Source organism: Balaenoptera acutorostrata, chromosome 3, assembly GCF_949987535.1.
Source record: "Balaenoptera acutorostrata chromosome 3, mBalAcu1.1, whole genome shotgun sequence".
In the NCBI taxonomy this organism is placed as follows: Eukaryota; Metazoa; Chordata; class Mammalia; order Artiodactyla; family Balaenopteridae; genus Balaenoptera; species Balaenoptera acutorostrata.
The window spans coordinates 88907000-88928819 of record NC_080066.1 but is presented as its reverse complement, the minus strand read 5'-3'; the positions used below and the strand labels follow the sequence as shown (position 1 = coordinate 88928819).

General features: G+C 34.7%; 1 protein-coding gene across 2 annotated transcripts in view; it reads right to left on the bottom strand.

Annotated features, from left to right (window-relative positions):
- MYEF2 (myelin expression factor 2) overlaps positions 1 to 20905 on the bottom strand; it is a 38894-nt gene extending 17989 nt beyond the window's left edge. Inside the window, exons 1-14 of one of the 2 annotated variants that reach the window (XM_007170449.3) lie at positions 20610 to 20905; positions 15481 to 15689; positions 14198 to 14250; positions 12970 to 12977; positions 12772 to 12865; positions 8563 to 8754; positions 7718 to 7871; positions 7129 to 7178; positions 6946 to 7009; positions 3098 to 3199; positions 1560 to 1610; positions 1195 to 1263; positions 791 to 889; positions 417 to 488 (exon numbers count right to left, since the gene is read on the bottom strand). In XM_007170449.3, coding sequence (XP_007170511.2) covers positions 417 to 488; positions 791 to 889; positions 1195 to 1263; positions 1560 to 1610; positions 3098 to 3199; positions 6946 to 7009; positions 7129 to 7178; positions 7718 to 7871; positions 8563 to 8754; positions 12772 to 12865; positions 12970 to 12977; positions 14198 to 14250; positions 15481 to 15689; positions 20610 to 20770 — 1378 coding nt within the window. In that variant the 5' untranslated portion in view covers positions 20771 to 20905. The remainder of the gene's footprint in view (positions 1 to 416; positions 489 to 790; positions 890 to 1194; positions 1264 to 1559; positions 1611 to 3097; positions 3200 to 6945; positions 7010 to 7128; positions 7179 to 7717; positions 7872 to 8562; positions 8755 to 12771; positions 12866 to 12969; positions 12978 to 14197; positions 14251 to 15480; positions 15690 to 20609) is intronic. The other variant, XM_007170450.3, reaches the window with a different exon arrangement.
- Between the last annotated feature and the right edge of the window lie 915 nt (positions 20906 to 21820).

Below are 21820 nucleotides of genomic sequence, written 5' to 3'. Positions count from 1 at the left end.
TTTACCAAAAGACACAATTTTTTTTCACAGATGAAATAAGCTAGTCTCCAATAGCAGTTATAGAGAATAAGCAAAGAAACAGAGTTGGTGCTAAAGCTAATGTTGTTCGTGACATATGATCAGAAAAAGCCCCAGATTCTTTAGTTGGAATAAAGGTTCTTGAATTGGGTGACAGTTAACACATATTCTGGTGTTAGTTTAGAAATGTCAAAGAAGTAAAATTCAAAGTTAGTTTAGAAATTTCCAACAGTGATAAAACAGTAAAGCTCAATAAATATCAAAATTTATTTCTAAATTATGACAAGTCATATTAACATATAAGAACAAAGTATTACAACACTACAATAACTACTCTTGCAAAGTTTTTTGCAAGTATTCAAATATTACTGTAAAATTCTAGTAAAATTTAAACCTACTTATTCCAGATCCTACTGGACCCATGTTAGAAGCTCCTATTCTTCCTGCAAACCCTCCAATCATTGCACTGCCTAAACAAGGATGGAAAGATAATATACTAATTAATTTAAATAATCATAGTTTAAAATTCCCAAGGTATTATGCTCTCAGAAGATGTACAATAACTGAAAAGTATAAAGTCTTCTACAAATAGGGTTCAAATATGTAAGACACTGAAAAAGAGAGCTAGTACATTAAAACCTCTGAAGTATTTTTCTTCAAGTAATAAATTGCACGAAACATTATAAATTTCTAATTTTTCATACAAAAAAAGACAGCCAAACTTCGAAAAATACAACCTGCAAAAAGAAAAGAAGTAAACAGCCAGCCCTACCAAGTCTACCAAAGGAATCTCCAAAGCCTCGATTTATTCCAATATCACCACGTCCAAAATCTCTCTCCATGCTACTAGTCATCGCACCACGGTATAGCTCTGAAAAGATTATGCAACAAATTAACCCTTTTTCAAGTATTATCAATAAACAGTAATCCATTTAGGAACTTATTGAAACTAAACTGTAATGACAGCAAAAGTCACAATACAAGAAGTCCATGATTTACCCAACCTACTTCACATGCCACAGATATCCCAGTCCCGCTCTGCCTGGTCCTATCCCCTGGTGCCCATACATCCTCTGAAAGCATCTACAGTATCCATTCCTAAGTAAAGGGGGGACATTTTTAATAATGGGGAAAATGAAATGTAGCATACACATCCCACTATATACATTTACCTACCTCCCATTCGACCAACTCCTCCAAATCCTCCCATGCTACTCATTGCTTCCAGACCACCAAACCCAATTCCTATGGAATAAAGATTAAGTTTGAGATCTGTCATTTATATAGCTGAAAGGTACATTTTGTAAATATTAAGTCTCATCAGTAAGCTCTTCATCCACCCTACCTTGTGCAACTGCTTCCTAACACATCACCTTCCATATCCCTTAAGTATGTACCAGGCTCAATTTCTGCTAGCAGCCTTTAGGACGTGAGCCAACAATAAACCATGACTTTTGTTTCCCTTGGAATTCTCAACATAGTTTCTAACTTACTAAACATGGTGATGGGTACATACAAAAAAATCAAATGCTTATACATACCTCCTCCAATTCTATTCATTCCTGCAAAACCTGGACCATCCATTCCCATACCTCAAATAAAATACACAATATGTACTTTCAGTAAATCTTATTTTAATGACTGAAGAATGACATAATGCAACACAGCAAAATAGATACCAATGGTCTAATCACAGTGGAATACTAGAGAAGCAGCAGGGCACAGATGGGACGGTTTAAAGTGCTATGCCACAGCAGTTGTCTAATCATGAGTCTTCAAAAAGGCCTCTTTGAATATTTATTAGACAAGAAAACAAAATTCACTGGTCATACTCACATTCAGTTAGAGAATACCTAGGACTAGGTAATCGTTCATTTTTTTTTTTCAGCTCAGACACACAAATATCACTACAGCAGATTGAGAGATCAGGTCAGAAAGTAAGGACTCCTTTAAACATGGCAGCTAAGGGAGCAGTAAAAAATGAAAGAATAAAAATAGTATGTGTTTAGGAGGGTAGAGGGCCTAAGAGTAAGGGAGAAGATTTCCATCTGTTTAGATCATAATGATTACCATAACTACCCTCACAATTTAAAATGTAACTATAGCATCTCAACAAAAATAGAAACCAGATAGCATTAATTAGTCCATCAATTAAAACAGCAATTCTCAAAATATGGTCTAAGGACCTCTGAGGGTTCAATAGGTTGAAACTCCTTCATTATCCAAATAACACTAAGATATTGACTGTTTTACTCTCATTTTCTCATGAGTATAAGGTGGAATTTTCCAGAAACTACATGATAGATGACACTGTAACAAATTGATTGCAAAAGCAGATGTAAGAGCATGACTGTCTTGCATTAAGCCAAACATTAAACAGATGTACAAAAAGGTGAAATAATATCACTCTTCTCACTAATTTTTGTATTGGAAAATACAATTTATTTTCTTAAAAATTACATTTATTTTAACACATAATGGGTTTATCATTGTTATATGTAAATTTTTTTAAATTTCTAAGTTTTAATGTCTAATACAGTAAATATTGACAAATATAACCACATAAACAAAAGCACTTTGGGGTCAACAAATTTTAAGATTATAAAAGGGTTCTGAAACCAAAAAGTTTAAAAATCAATCTTCAAAGATAAACTGTAGGTTAGTCTACGTGAATAGTCAAACAGCTATCTGAAAAGCTACCCTCCCAACTAGATATTCAAATTTTAATTGCTTATATGGTAGTATTTCAGCCATTCCACAAATACTGTATATCCATGATACACAAGGCATAGACTATGTTGAATATTCTCCTTCTACCTTAAAGACAATTCAAAATCCAAAGTGCTAAAAGGCTAGCTGTAACGTGGCTGGCCTCAGAGGAACCCTCCTGACCTTCTGTTCAACCTCTTTCATGTTCTCTGCTCTCCAAGGTTTCATTCCTTTTTCTGACTAAAGTAACATCTTAAATATTCAACTATAAACTACAGTCCTTTAAATATCATTACAAACTAGTAAATATAAGCTTTACAATGTAGCAAATGTATCATTTAAAAAGAAATAATAAAGTTAGAATACTCACCACTTGGACCTAAATTTCCCATTACACCACCTATGTTCAACTGGCTGGCACTAATAGGCTGTCCACCTGGACCAAGTCCCATTCCAATGCCTCCAAGACCACCTAAAACACAAATAAGAATATTATTACCAACTTATATATGATCAACTAACTGGCACTGAAAAATTTTTTAAAGCTATATGCCTGTAGTAGTATTTCTAAAATTTGGCAAATTTGTAAATAAGAGCACCAGTTCTTCTTTTCATTGGAATGCAGCACATTGAAGCCTCACTATAATATCATTTACTAATGAGAAGTGTTTTATGAAGCAGATCCATCTTATATCCCAGTTAAAGGCATACTGAAAAAGAGTAATGAAATACCAAGAGGATTTTGAACCACCTTATAAATGACATACATATCTGAAAATAAGAATATTGCTTGAATCTGTAGACCCTCTTAAAACCTCGGAATTACTTTTCAGATGGTTCAAATCAAACTAAAAAGTCAACAAACATGAAAACATTGAATAAAGCAAACGTTATACTACCTAGTTTTATCACTGACATATTTATTTATATAAATAAATATATTTATTTATATTTATATGGTATTTTAATTTATTTATATACTATGGTATACAGGGTTTTCACATCTATTATCCACAGATGAGGTAATTTTTGAGACTGTTAAGTTACTTGTACAATGCCATTTAACTACGTGATTAAGCTAAGACTAGAATTCAAGTTTTCTGTCTCTAAATCCAGTATTCTTTTTACTTTCTCTCTTAAACTAAGTTCACTGAAAAGAGACTGTAAGAAGATAATCTGATGACTTAAAGACAGTGGGAACTGTTTTATTCTACTAAATCTGAGTTTGGCTTAAAAGTTCTTGCTAGTCAATGTAGCAATTAGTAAGTGGTAAGGGCTGAGAAAACCATATACTATATATGTTTTTTTAAAAAGAGTACAGAAGCATGTTGTGTTAAATTGGAGAAAGAGCAATGTGACCTGGTAAAAGAAATATCTTTTTTAGCTCAGTCCCTAAAAATGGTTCCAAGCAATAGCACACTTGACTATCAACAATGCTCATGTCTACACCTAAAACTCTTATTTTCATCTCTGATATCATTCTTCACTAAAAGGAACGAGGCCTCTTTGAAAGTAGGCCAATCTCATGTCTTTGAACAAGAAAAATCTTCATGGATCTGGGAAATCCCATTTTCACCAGAAAGTAATAGCAGAGGCATAGGAAATGAGAGGCCCCCACTTACCAAGTTATAATAATTTGAGAAAAAGAAGTGGGGGGTTGGGGAGAAAGGAAAAAAATAGGGAGGTTAATAATGATTAACTTAACTAAAACAACAAACTGATTCTGTTAAAGTCTATGAGTTCATATTACATCTCAATAGAGTACATAAAACCATAAATCTTGAAAAGAACAGATATAAAAGTATGAATGTAATTTATAAATCTAAATAAATTGAAAAGTACTAACAGTGGAAAAGTCAATCGAAAGCCCCTACTTTATAAAACCAGGATATTAAAAGATGACACCCTGAGTGATAAGGAAGGGCAGGAAAGGACTGCCCTACAAAGGGAGAACAGGTAATATTCAAAGACATGTAAGCTGAGCATTTTCGAGAATTTATTTTAAAAAACTAATTTCTCAATTGTGAAAGCCCTATAAACAGTAATCCACATCCACACTGTAGTAAAACTGCATGCCAAAGACAAAGATCTTAAAATCAGCTACATGAAGAGCACAGCTAATCTATAAAGAAAGGACAGTTCAACTGATAGCTGACTCGATAGCAACAATAGAAGCCAGTAGACTGGAATATTTTTAAAGTGTTGAGAGAAAATAAGTACCTTAAACTATATAACCAGCGAAACTATCTTTGAAGACATTTATAGACAAACCAAAATTAAGAGAATTTACTGACAACAGATACTCATTGAAAGAGCTTTTAAAATACATGCTTCAGGGGGAAAAAATAGTGCCAGGGCCTGTGAAAGCAGATGATAAGTAATAATAATGCCTAATTTGTGGGACTGGAAACAAAGCAATATATAACTAAAACACTGAGCAATAATAGCACATAATTCAGTAGGAAAGTGATTAGAATTAGAGCATTCAAAGGTCATTCTACTATTGAGAATAATTATATTAACTTCAGACATTATATAGACATATTAAAATATCCAGGATAATAACCAAAAGAGAAAGACAGGAGAAAAATAAATATAAACATTTGTAAAAAAAAAAAAAAAAAGAAAAAGAAAACACAAAATAAGATAATGGGAATTAATCCAAATAAATCTACAAATGTGAATAAACAAAACAAAGCTGTTGTATCTACATTACTATTAGACAAATGACTTAAAGGTAGTTACTAAGTATGAAATCACTCTATAATGATAAAATCTCGATTCACTAAGAAAATATATCAGTTCTAAACCTGCATGCACCTACTGAATTAGTCTCAAAATAGTTCAAGTAAAAACAAGAAAAAATATGCAAATTCACCATTAAAGCAGGGGATTTTACCATAAACTTATCTCAGTAATTGATGGCACAAGCAGACAAAATTACTAGCAGAGATATAATTTAAATGATTAACAAATTTGATTTAATGGACATATACAGAACAGTATACTGCACACCTGGAGTATTTATTAAAATGTATCATATATTAGGCCACAATGCAAAGTCCTAATTAATTAATTAATTCCAAGGAATCACAGAGACCATCTTCTATGACCATACTGTTAAGTTAGAAATTAGTAAGAAAAAAATGTATACATTTGGAAATTCAAAAATATATGACTTAGGAAGAAATCATAATGGTAATTTAATAAAAATTAAATCACAATAAAGACACTCTATAGCAAAACTTGTATACAGTGGCCAAATTTATAGTCATAACTACTTGTATTAAAAAAGAGGCTGCAAATTAGTGAAGTACATATTCAACCTAAGGAGTTAGGACAAAAATAAGAGACTAAACCCAAAGAAATAGAGAACACGAGATAGTATTTACTGAGTGCTTACATTATGCCAGAACTGTTCTAAGTGCTTTACATATACTATATATTAATTCATGTAATACTCATGCCAACCCCATGAAGTAGGTACTATCAAGCATCTTCATTTTGAACATGGGGTAGTGAGAGACAGATGTTAAGTACATCATATTGCTGTTTTATAATCCTTTGGAAAACAATTTGATAATACTGATCAATGAGCATACCTGAAAACCTGTAAATCTACATCAAGATATCTATCTTAAGGAAATAACCAAAAACATACCAAAGATTTGTATACAAAAAGAAAGAAAAAGAAAAAACCCTATTGGTGATTAAAGGGAAAATGTTAAAATACCTAAAATATACATAACAGTGAAATAGTTATGGAGCATCCATATGATAGATTATTAATAGCCAATAAATTTTGGAAAGACTTTTTAACATAGAATAATGCTTTTGTTAAACAAAAAAATAAAAAATTATTTATATGGTAGTTCTCAACTAGGTAAAAAAATACACCTAGAAGGAAAAACTGGAAGGAAATGCACAAAAATGTTATAATGGAGGTTACTTATGGGTGGTAAAATCAAAACGATTTTTTTTCCCCCTCACATATGAGCTTAACAAATTTTTTAGTATATATTGCTTTTATAATCAGGAAAAACTACAAAAAGAAAGAAAAGTGTCACATATAATCAATTATGCCAAACTAGCTCCATAACTCCAAACACCAAACTGTGGGCAACTTGGGAAGTAGGCACAAAAATAAAGTTTTGCTTAGCATATAATGAAATTGAAAAAGAATAGTCTGTATTACTTCTAATAATAGCTTTTACTTACGTGGTAATTGTGGTGTTTTACTATCATGTGAACGGTAGTCTTCATGAGGGACAGACTTGTCATCCTAATTGCAAAAAAGTTTATTATATGGTTAATATATAATTAAAAAGATCTGTAACATAGAAGAGAGCAGATAAAACATCTGAAGAGGTTGGAGAGTTGAAGTGATATACAGGAACTCACCATTTTCACATGCATAGGTCTATCAAACAAAAACTGCCCATTGAACATAGCTGTTGGTTCAGTCAAGGAAAGCCAGTTAGGCAACTATGAAATTATACTTGAACACAAACACATTTTTAATAATCATATTTACCATCAGACTATCTCTAATATTTTTAAAAACATCTTTAGTATTTTACTTATTTGTATTAGTCTCTTCCGCATACTCAAAAATCTTCAGTTCTTTGCTTTATAGTTTTATTTTATAAATATCTTTTAATTCAACCACTGCAAAAAGAAAATTAACAAGGCTTCATTTAAAGCAACTGTATTAATGTACAATGAATTACATTACTGTCAACAGCATGTATACAATTAGTTGTGGTAGGAAGAGAAAGTAGAAAAAAGTTCATACCAGGCCTATACAATATGGCTAATTCAAGTTTTAAGAGTGACTTTAGTACTTGGACATAGTAAAGGTTTTATGTGCTGGAGACCAAATTCTAATACACATTTCTAAGCCAGGCAACCTTAAATTCCATAATCCCCACAAAATGGTATCAAACTTCTTCAACCTTAGTAAATAATGCTAAAGTGTAAATCAGGATACAAATTGCTTGAACTGCTTCAATTGCTTGTTCAAAAGTGACTGTGCCCATTCCTCTGCTCTTGCCATCTTTGTCTTCTTTAATATCTGCCCGCTTTACAGTTCCAGCTATGCTGAACACTTCCTTTAGCTTCTTCCAACCAACTTTGAAGTCAAGCTTAATATAAAATTATATAAAGTTACATACCTATTAACTCCTCTCCCCACTTATAAATAATACAAATCTTTTCTAAACTCTCAAAAATATAAAGAACTATAATTCTTGTTAAACAGTATATCAATAGTATTCACGTAGAAACATCTTAAACTGTTAAAGAATGGTTAAGCTACATCTACATTGTTCCTTACCCTTAATTTTTTTAATTCCCAAAACAGTCTCTCAGAGCTGCTCAATCCTGTTTTGTACATTTGAAACTTTCATATCTATTTTTACTGACAGAAATTCAGATTTTGGAAAGTATGGTTGATATCACTGACTTTCAAGAGCTTAGAACAAATGACAAACCAACTACAACATGCACATTCACAAATATCAAAGCTAAAGAAAGAAATCCATTTACCAATATGAACAAAAATCACATATAATGTAAGTACATAATTTCAAGAACTGCTTAAGTGTTTATAAATTCCACAGTTCTGTTTTAAAAAATCCTAAATACTTGTATTTACACTCTGACCTTATATTTATGGACTTAAATTGGGTTTGAGTTTACAATAATTACTGTTTTGCTTAGTTAAAAACAAGCAAAATATTCTATAAACCTATGACCCATTCATCTAATTAAATAATCTCATGATTAGAACTAAATATCTGAATGGCAATTTTTTAGAGTAAAGCTTAAACTTACATTAGCAACAAAAATTGTGGAACCAAGTCTACCAGCCTGCAAATTACTGATAACCTCAGGAGGAATGTTTGGATTATTGAGAATGGAAGGTGGTAAATTCATCAATCCCGATCCCATGTCGGGTACATGTCCTCCTGGAAATGATCCTCCTGTTCGTTGCAATGCCCTACGAGCATTTTCTCCATCAGGATCCTATAACATACAGTGAATGTTAAATGCCACTAGATACATCAGTAAGTCTATATCACTAAAATAACAACTTCAAATTCTACAGCAGCTATCCCAACTGGCTCAAATTAGTGGCCCTCTTGAAGAGTGAGCTTTTTTCTCATCCAGAGAATTCAGTCCCATAAAAACCTGTGGATAGACAAAAGATTTCAGTCTCCAGGGATGTCAATTAAATACCTCTTTCCAATCACTAAAGTCACTTAAGAACTTGAAATTAGTTTAATTCTGTCCTCATACAGGTATACAAGCATATGGCACACACACATAAATCCACGTAACTCAAAGAGGAACAAAACACTTACTGTGACTCTTATTCTCTCCACTATATGCCCAATGTAATGCCAAATTCATACTAACTCAAAGTTTTCAACAGCAGAACAGCCTGTTATAAAACCCAGGAATACTGGGGTAGAGGGGAACTGTTATAATGTGTAAATTTCATTCCCAAACAAAATACAATTATCCACTTTCCAAACTCTTTCCATCCTCAACAATGATTATGATCTGAGACGGAGGGAGAAGGGAGATAAAGAAAGGTATGAAGAATGGTACTAAACATTGTTTGGTTTTTGTTTTCTTTAGTTCATTGACTTTTAAGAGAAATATGCTGCCTTTAAACAAAGCAAAAAAGGCAAGCTTAAACATACTTCTCACTCATCTCAGTAAGCAGAGTACAAAAAGAAAACAAAAACCACATAAGCACACAGATAGACTATCACCTGCAATACCAAATGATTATGATATATGTAACCATCAACTCTACTCTGCTGGCCTCCATCTGGGAATACTAATAAAAAGAAAGTTGGATGACTTTAATAAATTTTCTAGGAAGGCTGGGAAATAGAAGGTGAAGTGAATGTAAGAGTAAAGGTATTCTGGCATCCAATGTACTCCATCACCATGAAGAAATAAAAAGAAATACAAAAGCAAAGAAATTAATGTTTTGAAGAATGCTATAAAACTCTTTAAGTTAATAAATAAATGCTTCAGGTCTAAGGTTTCAAAATCTTGCACAAATACAAACTTAGAATAGTGGTTACCTATGGGTAAGGAGGAGGACATAGCAGGGAAGATGCTTCATGAACCATTAAGATAGTCAGATTGTTTGTCCTTCACATCTTAACATTAATAAAACATATTGTTATATTTTGATTTTTTTAGGTATGACATATATATAAACATATATACACACAAAAATATAAACACACATATATCATAAAACATATATAAAATACAAATTATGTAAAACCACCTACTGTATAGCATGATTTTTATTCCTATTTTCTCCTTAGATGTCAGCCTGCCAGTCATTGCCTGCTATTGCTATGAGAGGGCCTATAATAAGTTTACAACTGCTATTAAACCTCACTTAATTAAATTTAAAAATGCAATTCTAATATCTGTTAATGAACATTGGAAATATACTTATCCCTAGACTCGAACTAGTATTTCTCAGCACTGACCCCAGCCACCCATGTGGAAATCAGATAATTCCAAGACAGGGACCTTTAGAGATATTAATCCGAAAAAGTTAACTGAATAAAGAACACCTCATCATTTAGCCAGGCCAAACTCAACCATTTCTCTCTTTAGGAAGTAAAAAATGGGAGTATCCTATATCAACTTGGATCACATAACTCTACTGTAGGGTCTCTGAAATATTACTGAGGATCTACAATGTGCTAAAACTTAAAAGAACACAAACAATATGGGCTTGGCCTTTAGCATCCAATAAACTTTTTTTCCAGTTTAAAAAAAAAAAAAAGACACAGAATCTAAAATACTTGTCTTTTTTTTTTTTTCGGCCGCACTGTGCGCCTCGTGGGATCTTAGTTCCCCGACTAGGAACTGAACCCCGGCCCTTGGCAGTGAGACCACAGAGTCCTAACCACTGGACCGCCAAGGAATTCCATATAACACTGGTCATTTGAAGAGGAATAGGAAACATCATAAAAAAGCAAGTCATAATCCTCAAAATAATAATTTCCCAAATGGTGGCTGTTCTACAAATGTCACCTTTATGGGAAATTATTAGGGTATCAGCATATTTCTGGAAAACTAGTCCTGGCTTACGCATAAAAATTACCAAATAAATGGCTGGCTGGCACAGATTACAACAGTCTAAACTTTCTCTACCGATTTTCTACATTTCAGTCAAAATATTTAAAAAAAAAAAAGGAAAGAATAAGCCCCTAGGCTCAAATAGAATTAGAGAAATTCAGAAGCTGACTCCAATAAAGGGACATGGGATACCTGTATTTGTTGGCAGCATGGCCTTTAATTTTAAGCTATTATCACCTCATATCCAGGAACAAGAGACCAAGGACCAGTAACACTCCCACCTTGGGCAGGAATAACAACAATCAAAATTATTAATACAGGGACTTCCCTGGTGGCGCAGTGGTTAAGAATCTGCCTGCTAATGCAGGGGACACGGGTTTGAGCCCTGGTCCAGGAAGATCCCACATGCCGCAGGGCAACTAAGCCAGTGCGCCACAACTACTGAGCCTGCGCGCTAGAGCCTGCGAGCCACAACTACTGAGCCCACGTGCCACAACTACTGAAGCCAGTGCACCTAGAGCCTGTGCTCCGCAACAAGAGAAGCCTCTGCAATAAGAAGTCCGTGCACTGCAATGAAGAGAACCCTCCCGCTAGCCACAACTAGAGAAAGCCCATGCAAAGCAACAAAAACCCAATGCAGCCAAAATAAATAAATAAAATTTTTTTTTAAGTTAAAAAAAATTATTATTACAGCTAACATTTATTATGTAGTTACAATATTTTCAGCACTGTGCTAAGTGCTTTATATAATAGAATTATAACAAATATGTAACACTTATTGTTTTACATATATTAACTCTTTGAGTCCTCATAACACTATCAGATAGATTCTAGTATCATACCCATTTTAGTGATAAGAAAACAGAGAGGTTAAGTAATTTGCCCTGGGTCAGATTCTCTGATGCCAGAGCCTGAGTTTTTTTAATCCTCATAAATGTATCTCATTTAATCCTCATAAAAACGCTAACTAGGTAAGTATTATCTGTATACTATTATAATTACTAAGGTTTAGAGAATAACTCAACTAAGTCACACAGCTAGAAAGTGATAGAGCTGGGACTCAAACCAATACCATACTAAATTAAATTGTGACTCACAGTACTGCTCTACAATGATTTGTATCCATGTTGGTGGAAACTCTTCAGGGTCCCAAAGTTACATCCTCTATCATTTTTTACTATAGACTTTAGCAAGGATATATACATACGTGGTCTGTGATCAACTATTCAGATAAGATCAACAATATGAACTAAAGAAAGACATGAAAATGACTTCTATTCAAGCTAATCATTTCCAAGGTAAATTACACCTAACTGTAAACAGTTTTTCATGTATCTTCTGATCATTCTTTTGTCAACATATTTATACACTGTTTCACACAACGGGAACATCTCCACTTTAGGGGTTTCCAAGTTCCAGTTATAAATTTCACTAACCGATTTATAACTTTTCTTAAATTTTAATCTGGCATAGTTTCAGGTTAATTTTATTAAAAGTGAATATCAATTTTATTCAAATCCATAAGGAATTTGCATTATTAAGCAAACTTTAATTATCAACTAGAATATCTACAATATTTCTTAAATCTAAAACAGTCTAAAAACTGAAAATGTTTATACCAAGTAAAGTCAGCACCTTAAGTTTGTCATCTTTAAATTTCTGTGTCCTATAATTTTTTAAAATCATATACCCCTGCTTATAATAACTTTGAACAAATCATATACATAGGATACTGCTTAAGGGCAAATAGGAAATCATGTACAAGCAAAACTATCATCAATTGTATAATGCTTTAATAAGCATCTACCCTTTAAAAAAAAAATGCTGTAATCAGATAAATAAACTTACTAGATGACAATCCAAACAAGACATGTCCTTACATTCAAATGTTTAAATTATTCCAAATATAAGAAATCTTACCTCTTTGATATTCAAGGGTCTTCCGCTAAGATCATATTTGTTCATAGTTTCTAGTGCTTTCTTGACAAATTCTTCATCTTTGAATTCAACCACACTTAATGGGGAAAAAATTTATAGGAAATGTTTATGTACTAAGATTTTTTTTCCAATCATAAGTTTAAATTTGACTTAAGATACTTAAAAAAAGAAAATTCTTACCCACAACCCTATATCCAGGTAGATTTTGTCAATATATGCAAAAGAAAAAAAGTTCTGGATCAGTAGACGAAGTTAATGGCAGATGCTAACATTTAAATCATTAAAAATCAATAATACAATCATTCTTTGTCTTTTAGACCTCCAGAACCTAACAGGCACGTGACCACAAATTTTCTGTAAATTTTTAGATCTATCTATTTAAGATTGTAGAATCTAGCATCTAACAAGCTTGGAGCACATTTTTACTTTTAGATGACTCTTCTTTAAAACTAAAGTAATGTCATTCCACAAATTCAATCAAAAGTAACTCAAGGAAGTAACTGAAGGCTCTCAAATACCTATCTTTACATTGTTACAAATATTTTTGAAAGATATATGGTACACAAATAGTTTTTAATGTAAATTTTTCAATTTTATTAAAATCAAAATAGGAAATATTAATCTAATGTTAAACAAAGTTCTCAAAACTGGCTGCACACAATTTAATAGCATCCAGTTGTAAGTATATATAAAAAAAAACTATGCTAAAGAAACAAATTAGTAGAATCATTTTTTAAATAATTCCTTGTCAATATTACTGTTCAAAGTGCCATTTGAATGTGATGACAAAGTTTTTATTTCTCATGCACCCAACTGGTTTTTGCTAGTATAATTAAACATTGTTAAAAAGCTTTCCATTATATTCTTCAATATATTGCTTTCTTGCTAAAAATCAAAATCTACTATCAACCAATTCCTTCTATGTCAATTTAATCATCAATGTTATTCATAACAATTGGTCAGAGCACTGCCTTTTATATAGTCCTGCAGGCTGCCAGGCTCTTCAGTGCAAGTTTCAAACGTACATTCTGAATTAACACCTTTAAGCTATAGGCCTCTCATAGAACTCTTAGGAAATATTATCAATTCAGTGATTTTTAAAATATCCTTAAAGACATCAAAACACAACAAAAAAAATCCTATATTAAAATCTATTGGCTAAGAAGCATTACCTTAGAGCATTAGAAAAGTGAATGCCCTTTATGAGCATTTACAAAACCCATCCCTTCAAGGCAGCTAGTTTGGTTTGTATAAGTGTCAGACTTGCTAGTATAAAGCCTCAAATCTTTCATAATAAAGTAAAACAAAATGAAACTTAAGTTTCCAAAAACTGGTACAAGTATTATACAAAAAGTAAACTGCTGAGGAACTTTTAAACCTCAAGCAGATTATTGCCCACAGCACTTACCCTTGATTTTCCTTCCGCATCCTTAAAGAGCTCCACGTATGTAACCTCACCAACTACATAAGACATACAAAAGGAAGATACCAAGAAACAATACATTTAAACACCAATATCTTGCTTTACTGCACACCTGTGCACAACTCTACAGAAAAGCACCTATTATTCACCAACAATCAAAACCAGACCAACATACCTCCTGTCAATGGCTATGTAAATTTAACTAATTTTCAGAAATGTACATCATCCACATTCTCTAAAAAAGCTAACAACCATATTAACCTAATTCATGCTACAGATCATATTTTGGCCAGCATGATATAGTTGGTGAACAAATGCACATGTACATACAAATGGTCCCTTAGCCTATCATATTAAAAACATCAACATTAGCACTTTTCAAATAACTTTGGTCGCCTACACACAACAGCTGTTTTAAGGTGACTTTCTACCTGAATGTCTTCAATCTTGTTTGCCGTCAGTAAACTAAATTTACAAGTCATGCTTCACAGCAAGCCACACACTTTCTAAATAAAGTCAATGAATAAAACCAATCAAATAGTTGTCACCTTACAACAGATACACCAATGCAAATTTTTTTTTATTTATTAGAAGAGATCAGCCTCAAAACCAAGTACATAGTTTGCAGGACTGTTGAAACTCAATTTTTCAAGAGATAACAAAACTAACTTTTACAAGATCAAGTATTAAAAATATTTTTCCCCAAAATCAACCATGTATATAAAATGAAAGTTTTCAGGTTATTCTGAAAACAAAACTGCAACAGCAGTAACGCAATTTTAATATAGAACTGCAGAGACAGCATCATGGCATTCATGACAATGCAAACAAAATGAATTCCACAGCCAGATTCCAGACTCCACCAAGATAATAACAAAACAGCTTTTGGAAAAAAAAATAATCAGACCTTATTATTCATACTTTAACACGCTAAATGTATTGCTTACCTAATGCAATAGGCCTTTAAAAATCTATAAAAACTTCAACTAGACAAAGCAATCACTTTAACAAAATTCTTGGTGGCATGCATATGCTGGCTTGCTACTACCCCACTAAAATGGCAAAAAAAAAAAAAAAAAACTTCATTTATCCATACTACCTTGTAATGAAATTGTGTCAAGTGAACGAAGAGGAAAAGATTAATTTATGTGTCAAAAAAATCAATTTTTTGAGTCTGTGTGGCTAAGAGGAATAAAAATAAGTTTGCTTAACTCCCTCCTCATTCTATATGAAAATAATCCAACAATGGGTTTATCAAAAATAGTTACCTTTTTCTCTCATTAGATCTTTAATGGCTTGCCATTTCATGTCATATGGGATGTTGCTAATAAAAACTCTGTTACGATTTGGACCCTTCTTTTCTCCAGTGCCTGAATTCTTGTCTTTTGAATAAGGATGAAATCTGTTGGCTTTCTTATTTCCTGTAGATTTTTCTTTTAATTCAGATTTCTCTTCTTTGACTGATTCATCATTCTCCCTGTGAATTAAAAACAAAAAACAGAACAACAAAAAGAAAACCTCAGTGGGGCTTCCATAATGTAAGTCTACGTTAAATAAATATTTCATGTTTATCACTTCACTTCACAAAATTCTCCCCTAAGTTAGACCTCAGCAAAGCAGCTGGAGACTCAGCCTACTGGCTTTGAAATTACCCAATGTCTTTTCAAAGCAATGATTTGGGCATATTACCAAAGTTCTCATTTAACAACCCTCCTTTTTTTCTGTATTAAACAGCTGCAGCATTCAAACAAACCCAGTTTTTCCCATCACACTACTTAATAAACGTTGTTAGAACCTAACAAGAGGGTAAAATGGGTGATTTTATTCCTAGAGTATATTAAAACTTCCACCTTTAATGGGGAATTAACTTTCTGGGCCTCATTCAGAACTCTACAAAAATTAATTTACAAAATGACACCCAGAAAAAGTTTCTCTCTTAAAGGTTAATGGTTTCCTCCCAGAACGTTCCTCTTCCATCGCTTTAAGAACATAATTAAAACATAATTTTATCTATATACTCCCATATGACTCTCATAATTTTTGTCTCTTCCCAATTTGGTCAACATAGAAAAATGATAAGGTATCCTATTTTCATGCCCAGTATTTTCTGTGTTTTAACCTATAAACTAGTATAGCGTACTTCATAGAATCATGCCATTTTTATTAGTAGTATCATCTAAAATGGTGGGATGGGATGGAGAAGGGAAGCAGTACTTAAATGCAACATGAACCAGAATTTTACAAATCTACTTTTTAATGAGGTCCTAACTGGAAAAATATTTAACTTATAAGACTGCAATCACATTACAACTATATGATGCTATCCACCAAGCACCTATAACATGTTAAGTATACACTTAAAGCAAACCCTAAAGATAAAAATCTGGAGATACATTTTAAAAATGCAATTTACTTTTCAAAAGTAATTTTTTTTTTTTTTACAGAAGAAACAATAGATTTCTTTTAAGTCACTAATTACCCTAGTGAATTTAAAACTATTTAATTAAAACTTCGATTTTAAAGCAATTTTTCACAAACATATATTAAGAAAAATCTCTGGGAATGACATCCAGGAATCTGAATCTTTTAAAGCTTTCTGGATTATTCTGACAACCAATCAGGCTTCATAATCCAGGCTCTATATTATCTTCTAAACCAAGCGACTGTGGGAATCTATACACTGCAGTGCTCCACACACACCTCTTACTGTAGTCATTTGTTCCACAATATAGTGAAGTTTTCAGACACTGTTTTTCTGAGCAGGTAACAACGCAGCCATAAATATAGTATGTAAAACTCTATGAGAACAGAAACTATCTGCATTGGTGTCAGTGGCATCTAGCGTGGTAACGTGCTCGATAAATATTAATTTTTGAATTAATAGTCAATTAAGAACCCATAGATGATGCTACTGTCTGCCAGAAAAACTGCTAAAATCAAGGAAGACACATTAGGGCCAAACATGCTTTGCTACCTCTTCAGACCTTGACAGGGACACCTTCACTATCAAACATCTTCCCTCATCAGAAACAGCATGCCTGGAAGTGGTCTTCTCAACTGTCCAACTCTAGCAAGTACCGACCTGTCTGAACAGAGTGGCACTCCTATAAATGGCAGCAAGCAGTCAAAAAGCCACAGAGCACTTTTCTCTGGTTTCTGAGTACAGTAGATACAAGAACAAACCCTTCTTTTTAATCCCCCAAAGAACCTATTTACATAATAGGCTGAATTCAATGAAGGTTTTTTAAAATAAACTAAGTCTCTGTTCAGGTGAGCAGACATCTATACAGTCCCTATCCAAATACACCTTCCCCTGCCTATTTTATTCCTAGATGAAACCAACTGTGAAAATTGCACAAAGTTCTGAATCACTCGCTATGTTCTTTTATTCTTACACGGATGTTGTAAGTTTACAACAATCTGACAATTCCATTAAGAAGCGGTAAAGTTATCATATAGGATATGTTCTTTATTACTCAAGGGATGACCAGAGGGAGAGATTTCTTCAAGTTTTCCCCAATTAGTGGCATCTTAAAGATACTGCTGAACTGCTCATCTACAATGCATAAATTAAGATTACTATGGAAGGTAGATCAGTTTAGTTGCTAGAGGTGTAGTCTGATTATTAAGAAAGTGAACTATAATTACTCAATTTCTGAACTCATTTCTAAGTCATAAATACACTATGGGAAAGACAGTAAAGATATATGTGAAAACTCATAGGAAAATGATACTACATAATATCAAAATATTGGCACTATATCCAGAATTCCATGTAATAATTCCAGAACTATTCATCTAAGCAATCTCCCTTGTAATGTACTTGAAATAAAGACTGTGATGATTCTAAGTCACAAAAACATTATCTACTCTTAAGACTGAATTATGTCTACCCGAATTAACATCAATCTCTGAAAAATCAGTATCCAACATCAAATGAGGACACACAGTTTCAATATGTGACTTAAAAAGCATAATGCTATGAGATCCAAAATCAAGCCCGGTTCCATTCTTTACTCCTAATATAATAAAAAATACTACTCTACTTCAAACACTACACCTTGCTGCAATACTTAATATTTTATACAACCACCGTAATGTAACTCTGAATCTCCATATGCTCCAAGGTGTTACTGAGTCACACATGAATAATAAAGAGTTATAACAATACTGCTATTTTTCTTCCCATTCACTTAAGAAAAGGAGAGCTAGTATACCATTTTGGCATAAGGAAAAAGACTAGACCTAGGGAAACATCTTTAATTTCTTGTCAAAAGATGTGAACATGACAAATAAATCCTCTGTACATGAGTTTCATGATCATATAAGTTCACTTCTGCATTTCTTAAATGTTTACTGCGCCTTTTTAAATATAAGGACTTGGGAAATACAAACAGGAGTAAGACACAGCTGTCTCTGACATAGCTGCCTCCATCCTTAATTACTATGAATTAACCTCAGTAAAAATCATTTCAGTCTTGTTGACAAACAGCACTCTGTCCACTTCTAAGCAACATATATTTTAAGGCAATATTTGGTAATTTTTAATCACCTCTATGAATTCTTATCATTAAAAATATATGGTGAATCAACTCAAGGTTTATGTGTTGGGTTGTAAACTACTCCAGTTGGTGCCCAGGGTCAAAAAAAAAAAAAAAGGGTGTTAGATTGATGCAGGTAAATGTCCCTAGCTATTCAGTGTGAGTGACCCATGATAGACCATTATATGTTCTTAAGGAATAAGCAGTACAAGAAACCCCTGATAGTAAATTGGCTTCTTTACTCAACTGGGAAAAGAGGAAGGGAGAGAGATGAATTATAAGCAATTTGAAAAGAATCTGCATTTGTATTTACTGGTAACATTGCTTCACCTTATATTTTCCTCTTCCTCAATCAGAAGTGAAAGGGATTCTTTTCCCACCTCTGTCCTCTTTTGTCTAGCTAAACCCCAGTGAGACTTTAAAAGGGATTAGAGCCTTTTAGATCTAATGGAGGTTTAGATACCAGCTTTATCTGTACCAAGACTATTACACTAATCATACCCAAGTATAGCATGGCTTCTCTCCATAATTCAAGGCTGTACTTTTTGTTCAGGAGGTGGCAGGCCCATATTTAGGTATAAACAAAATGCTTTTATCATTCTACTAGTTTTCATTTGTATTTATGATGCCAAATCCCTGAAAGCCCACATTTTGGCAGGCAGGGTAGAAAGTGCTTCATTCACTTTCTGGGTCTTCAGTTACTAAGTGCACCAGGTTCCACCTCTGTTTTGCCTAGAAGATACTGCCTATCCTACTCAAATCCAGTTGAGAGCAAGAGTACATAACAGCTGGGAGACCTACCTTATCTTATCTGCAGTCAACCCTTAAACAGACTGGTCCAGGTCTGTTCTTATACAGGTTTTTATACAAAAGAAAAGTAAGAACATTTACCTTTCCTATTTTTGTGTGAGCATTATGTTCACTTTCACTTTCTACTAAATTTAGTGTTTTCACTAAATTATTAACATACTTTCAACTTCAGGTTTAAAGAGCTGGGCATGTGCAAATCAAATGCCTGACTTCATATTCCCCCTATATAACAAGAACAAAGGGGAGCACAGCATTATTATGGACTCGAATCGACTACATTCTTTATCCGTACGGATGACAGCTGCAATCTTAAAAGTAGTGGGTTTTCTTCAACTAAAAAAGATCTCATTTTACCATTTTACCAAAATTAAGATCCTACCATCCCGCACTGAGTTTTTTTTTAAATAGCCTGCGTGGCTGACAAACATGGGGAGGGAGTTGAGGTGGGCGGAGCAAGGCACCACGCACAGTTCCCTTTTTAAAGTACCTCTTAGCAATTCAAGGGTAACAATGGATTCAGTCTCACAGCATATTACTAAACTTCCTCTTGCTATAGATCAGTTAAGAAATGAATACATACTTTAGAAAACAACAACAGTGAACTTATAAAGCTCAGAATGAGGACGGGGAGATGGGAGGATATTCCTTTTACAAACGTCTTCGCTCGTTAAGAGAAAATGTCCGATGATGTCATCCCTAGTTACTCCCTAGTGATGAACACTAGCTACTGGCCTTTAAAAGGGGGACCATTTTTCTGCAAACCGTGGCGGCCGCAGAGCTCTGCTTAAAGGTTTTCCAGCCGAAGTCAGGGAAGAAGGGGTGACTCGCGGTCCTGGGCCAGAAGCAGGGGAGGGGCGCCAGACCCCAGGCCCACACCCGGGATCCCCCGCTTCGGGGCGGGCGGGGAGGGTCCGGGAGAGGGCCGGCTGCACCTGCACCTCCCGCCGCCCACGGCCCAAGGCTCAGCCCTGCGTGGGCACCCCCCCGGTCGACTTCCCGACCCCCCCCCCCCACCTCGTCCCGGTCCCCAGAGGAAAAGACAATACATTTTAACGCCATTGGAGCTGCTGCTGTGCTGCGGCGGCTGCTTCTCCTGCTCGGGCGGGTGAGCTTCTCGCCGAGGCTCGCCCGGCGGCTCCGCGGGCTGCCGATGCGGGCTGTCGTCGCCAGCTGCCCTAAGCACCTCGGGCTTGTCGGCGTCGGCCATCCCACCGCCACGGCCTCCGCTTGCGCCGCCTGCGTTGAGGGGCTCCGAGCGCCACAATGGCGGCGGCTAGGAAAGCGGTAACGGATCCCGATTTGAAAAGGCCCCGAGCGCTCAGTTGCCCGGATCTCGCGAGAACCGGTCGGGCTTGGAGACAGGGAGATGGTGTGAGCTGATGGGGGGGAGGGGGTGGGAGTGCGGGGGGGAGGGGAGGAGAGGGGAGGGGAGAGAGGGGGGAGGGGAGAGAGGGGGGAGGGGAGGGAGGGGGAGGGGAGGGAGGGGAGGGGATGGGGTGGCAGGTCATGACCGACGCGGCCGCAGTCGGCCCTGCTCCAGCCTGGGGAGGGCTTGATTTGTCCAGAAGCCCCTGGTGGGGCCGTGTTCTGACCACCAGCCCCATCTGTCGTTTGGCACCCAATGGGGTCTTCGCTTTAAAAATTCGGCTCTGGGTGTTCGAAATCCCTAGAGTTCTGAAACCCAGACTATTCTAACCATTCCGTGTAGGGGCAGTTTAAATTAGAGTAGCACACACAGCTTTCCATCTTTAAAAACGTCTTCAAATCTTCAGACTTCCCTTAGAAATCCTTTGAATAATGCAAATAAATCACTAGCCACTTCAATGCCTATGCACCCTGTGGACATTCAATAAATAGTTATTGATGACAGGTTGCAATTCACCAGAATGAATGGCTTTGAATTTCTTTGAGTTCTGGTTGTTCTTGAGAATGACGCCATGAGCTTACAAAAAGACTGAAGTTTTTAATTCTCCAGGTAGCAATCAATGAGGAGAAACTATACTTTTCATAAGAAATCTTCTACTAGGTTGGCCAGTAATGGACATTTTGGTTTGGGGTTGTGTTTATTATATGCTGATGGAAATTATATTTGAAGCAGTTATAGGTTCTCAAACAAATTTAATTACCATATGGAATTTTAAAATATAGTCATAGAGTTTTTCCTCTAAGTATGAAAAAGAAACCCATTAAACTTAACTCCTAACTTGGGAGTACTATAATAATATTTCATGTTGAAAGAAACTTCTTCAGCTTAAAA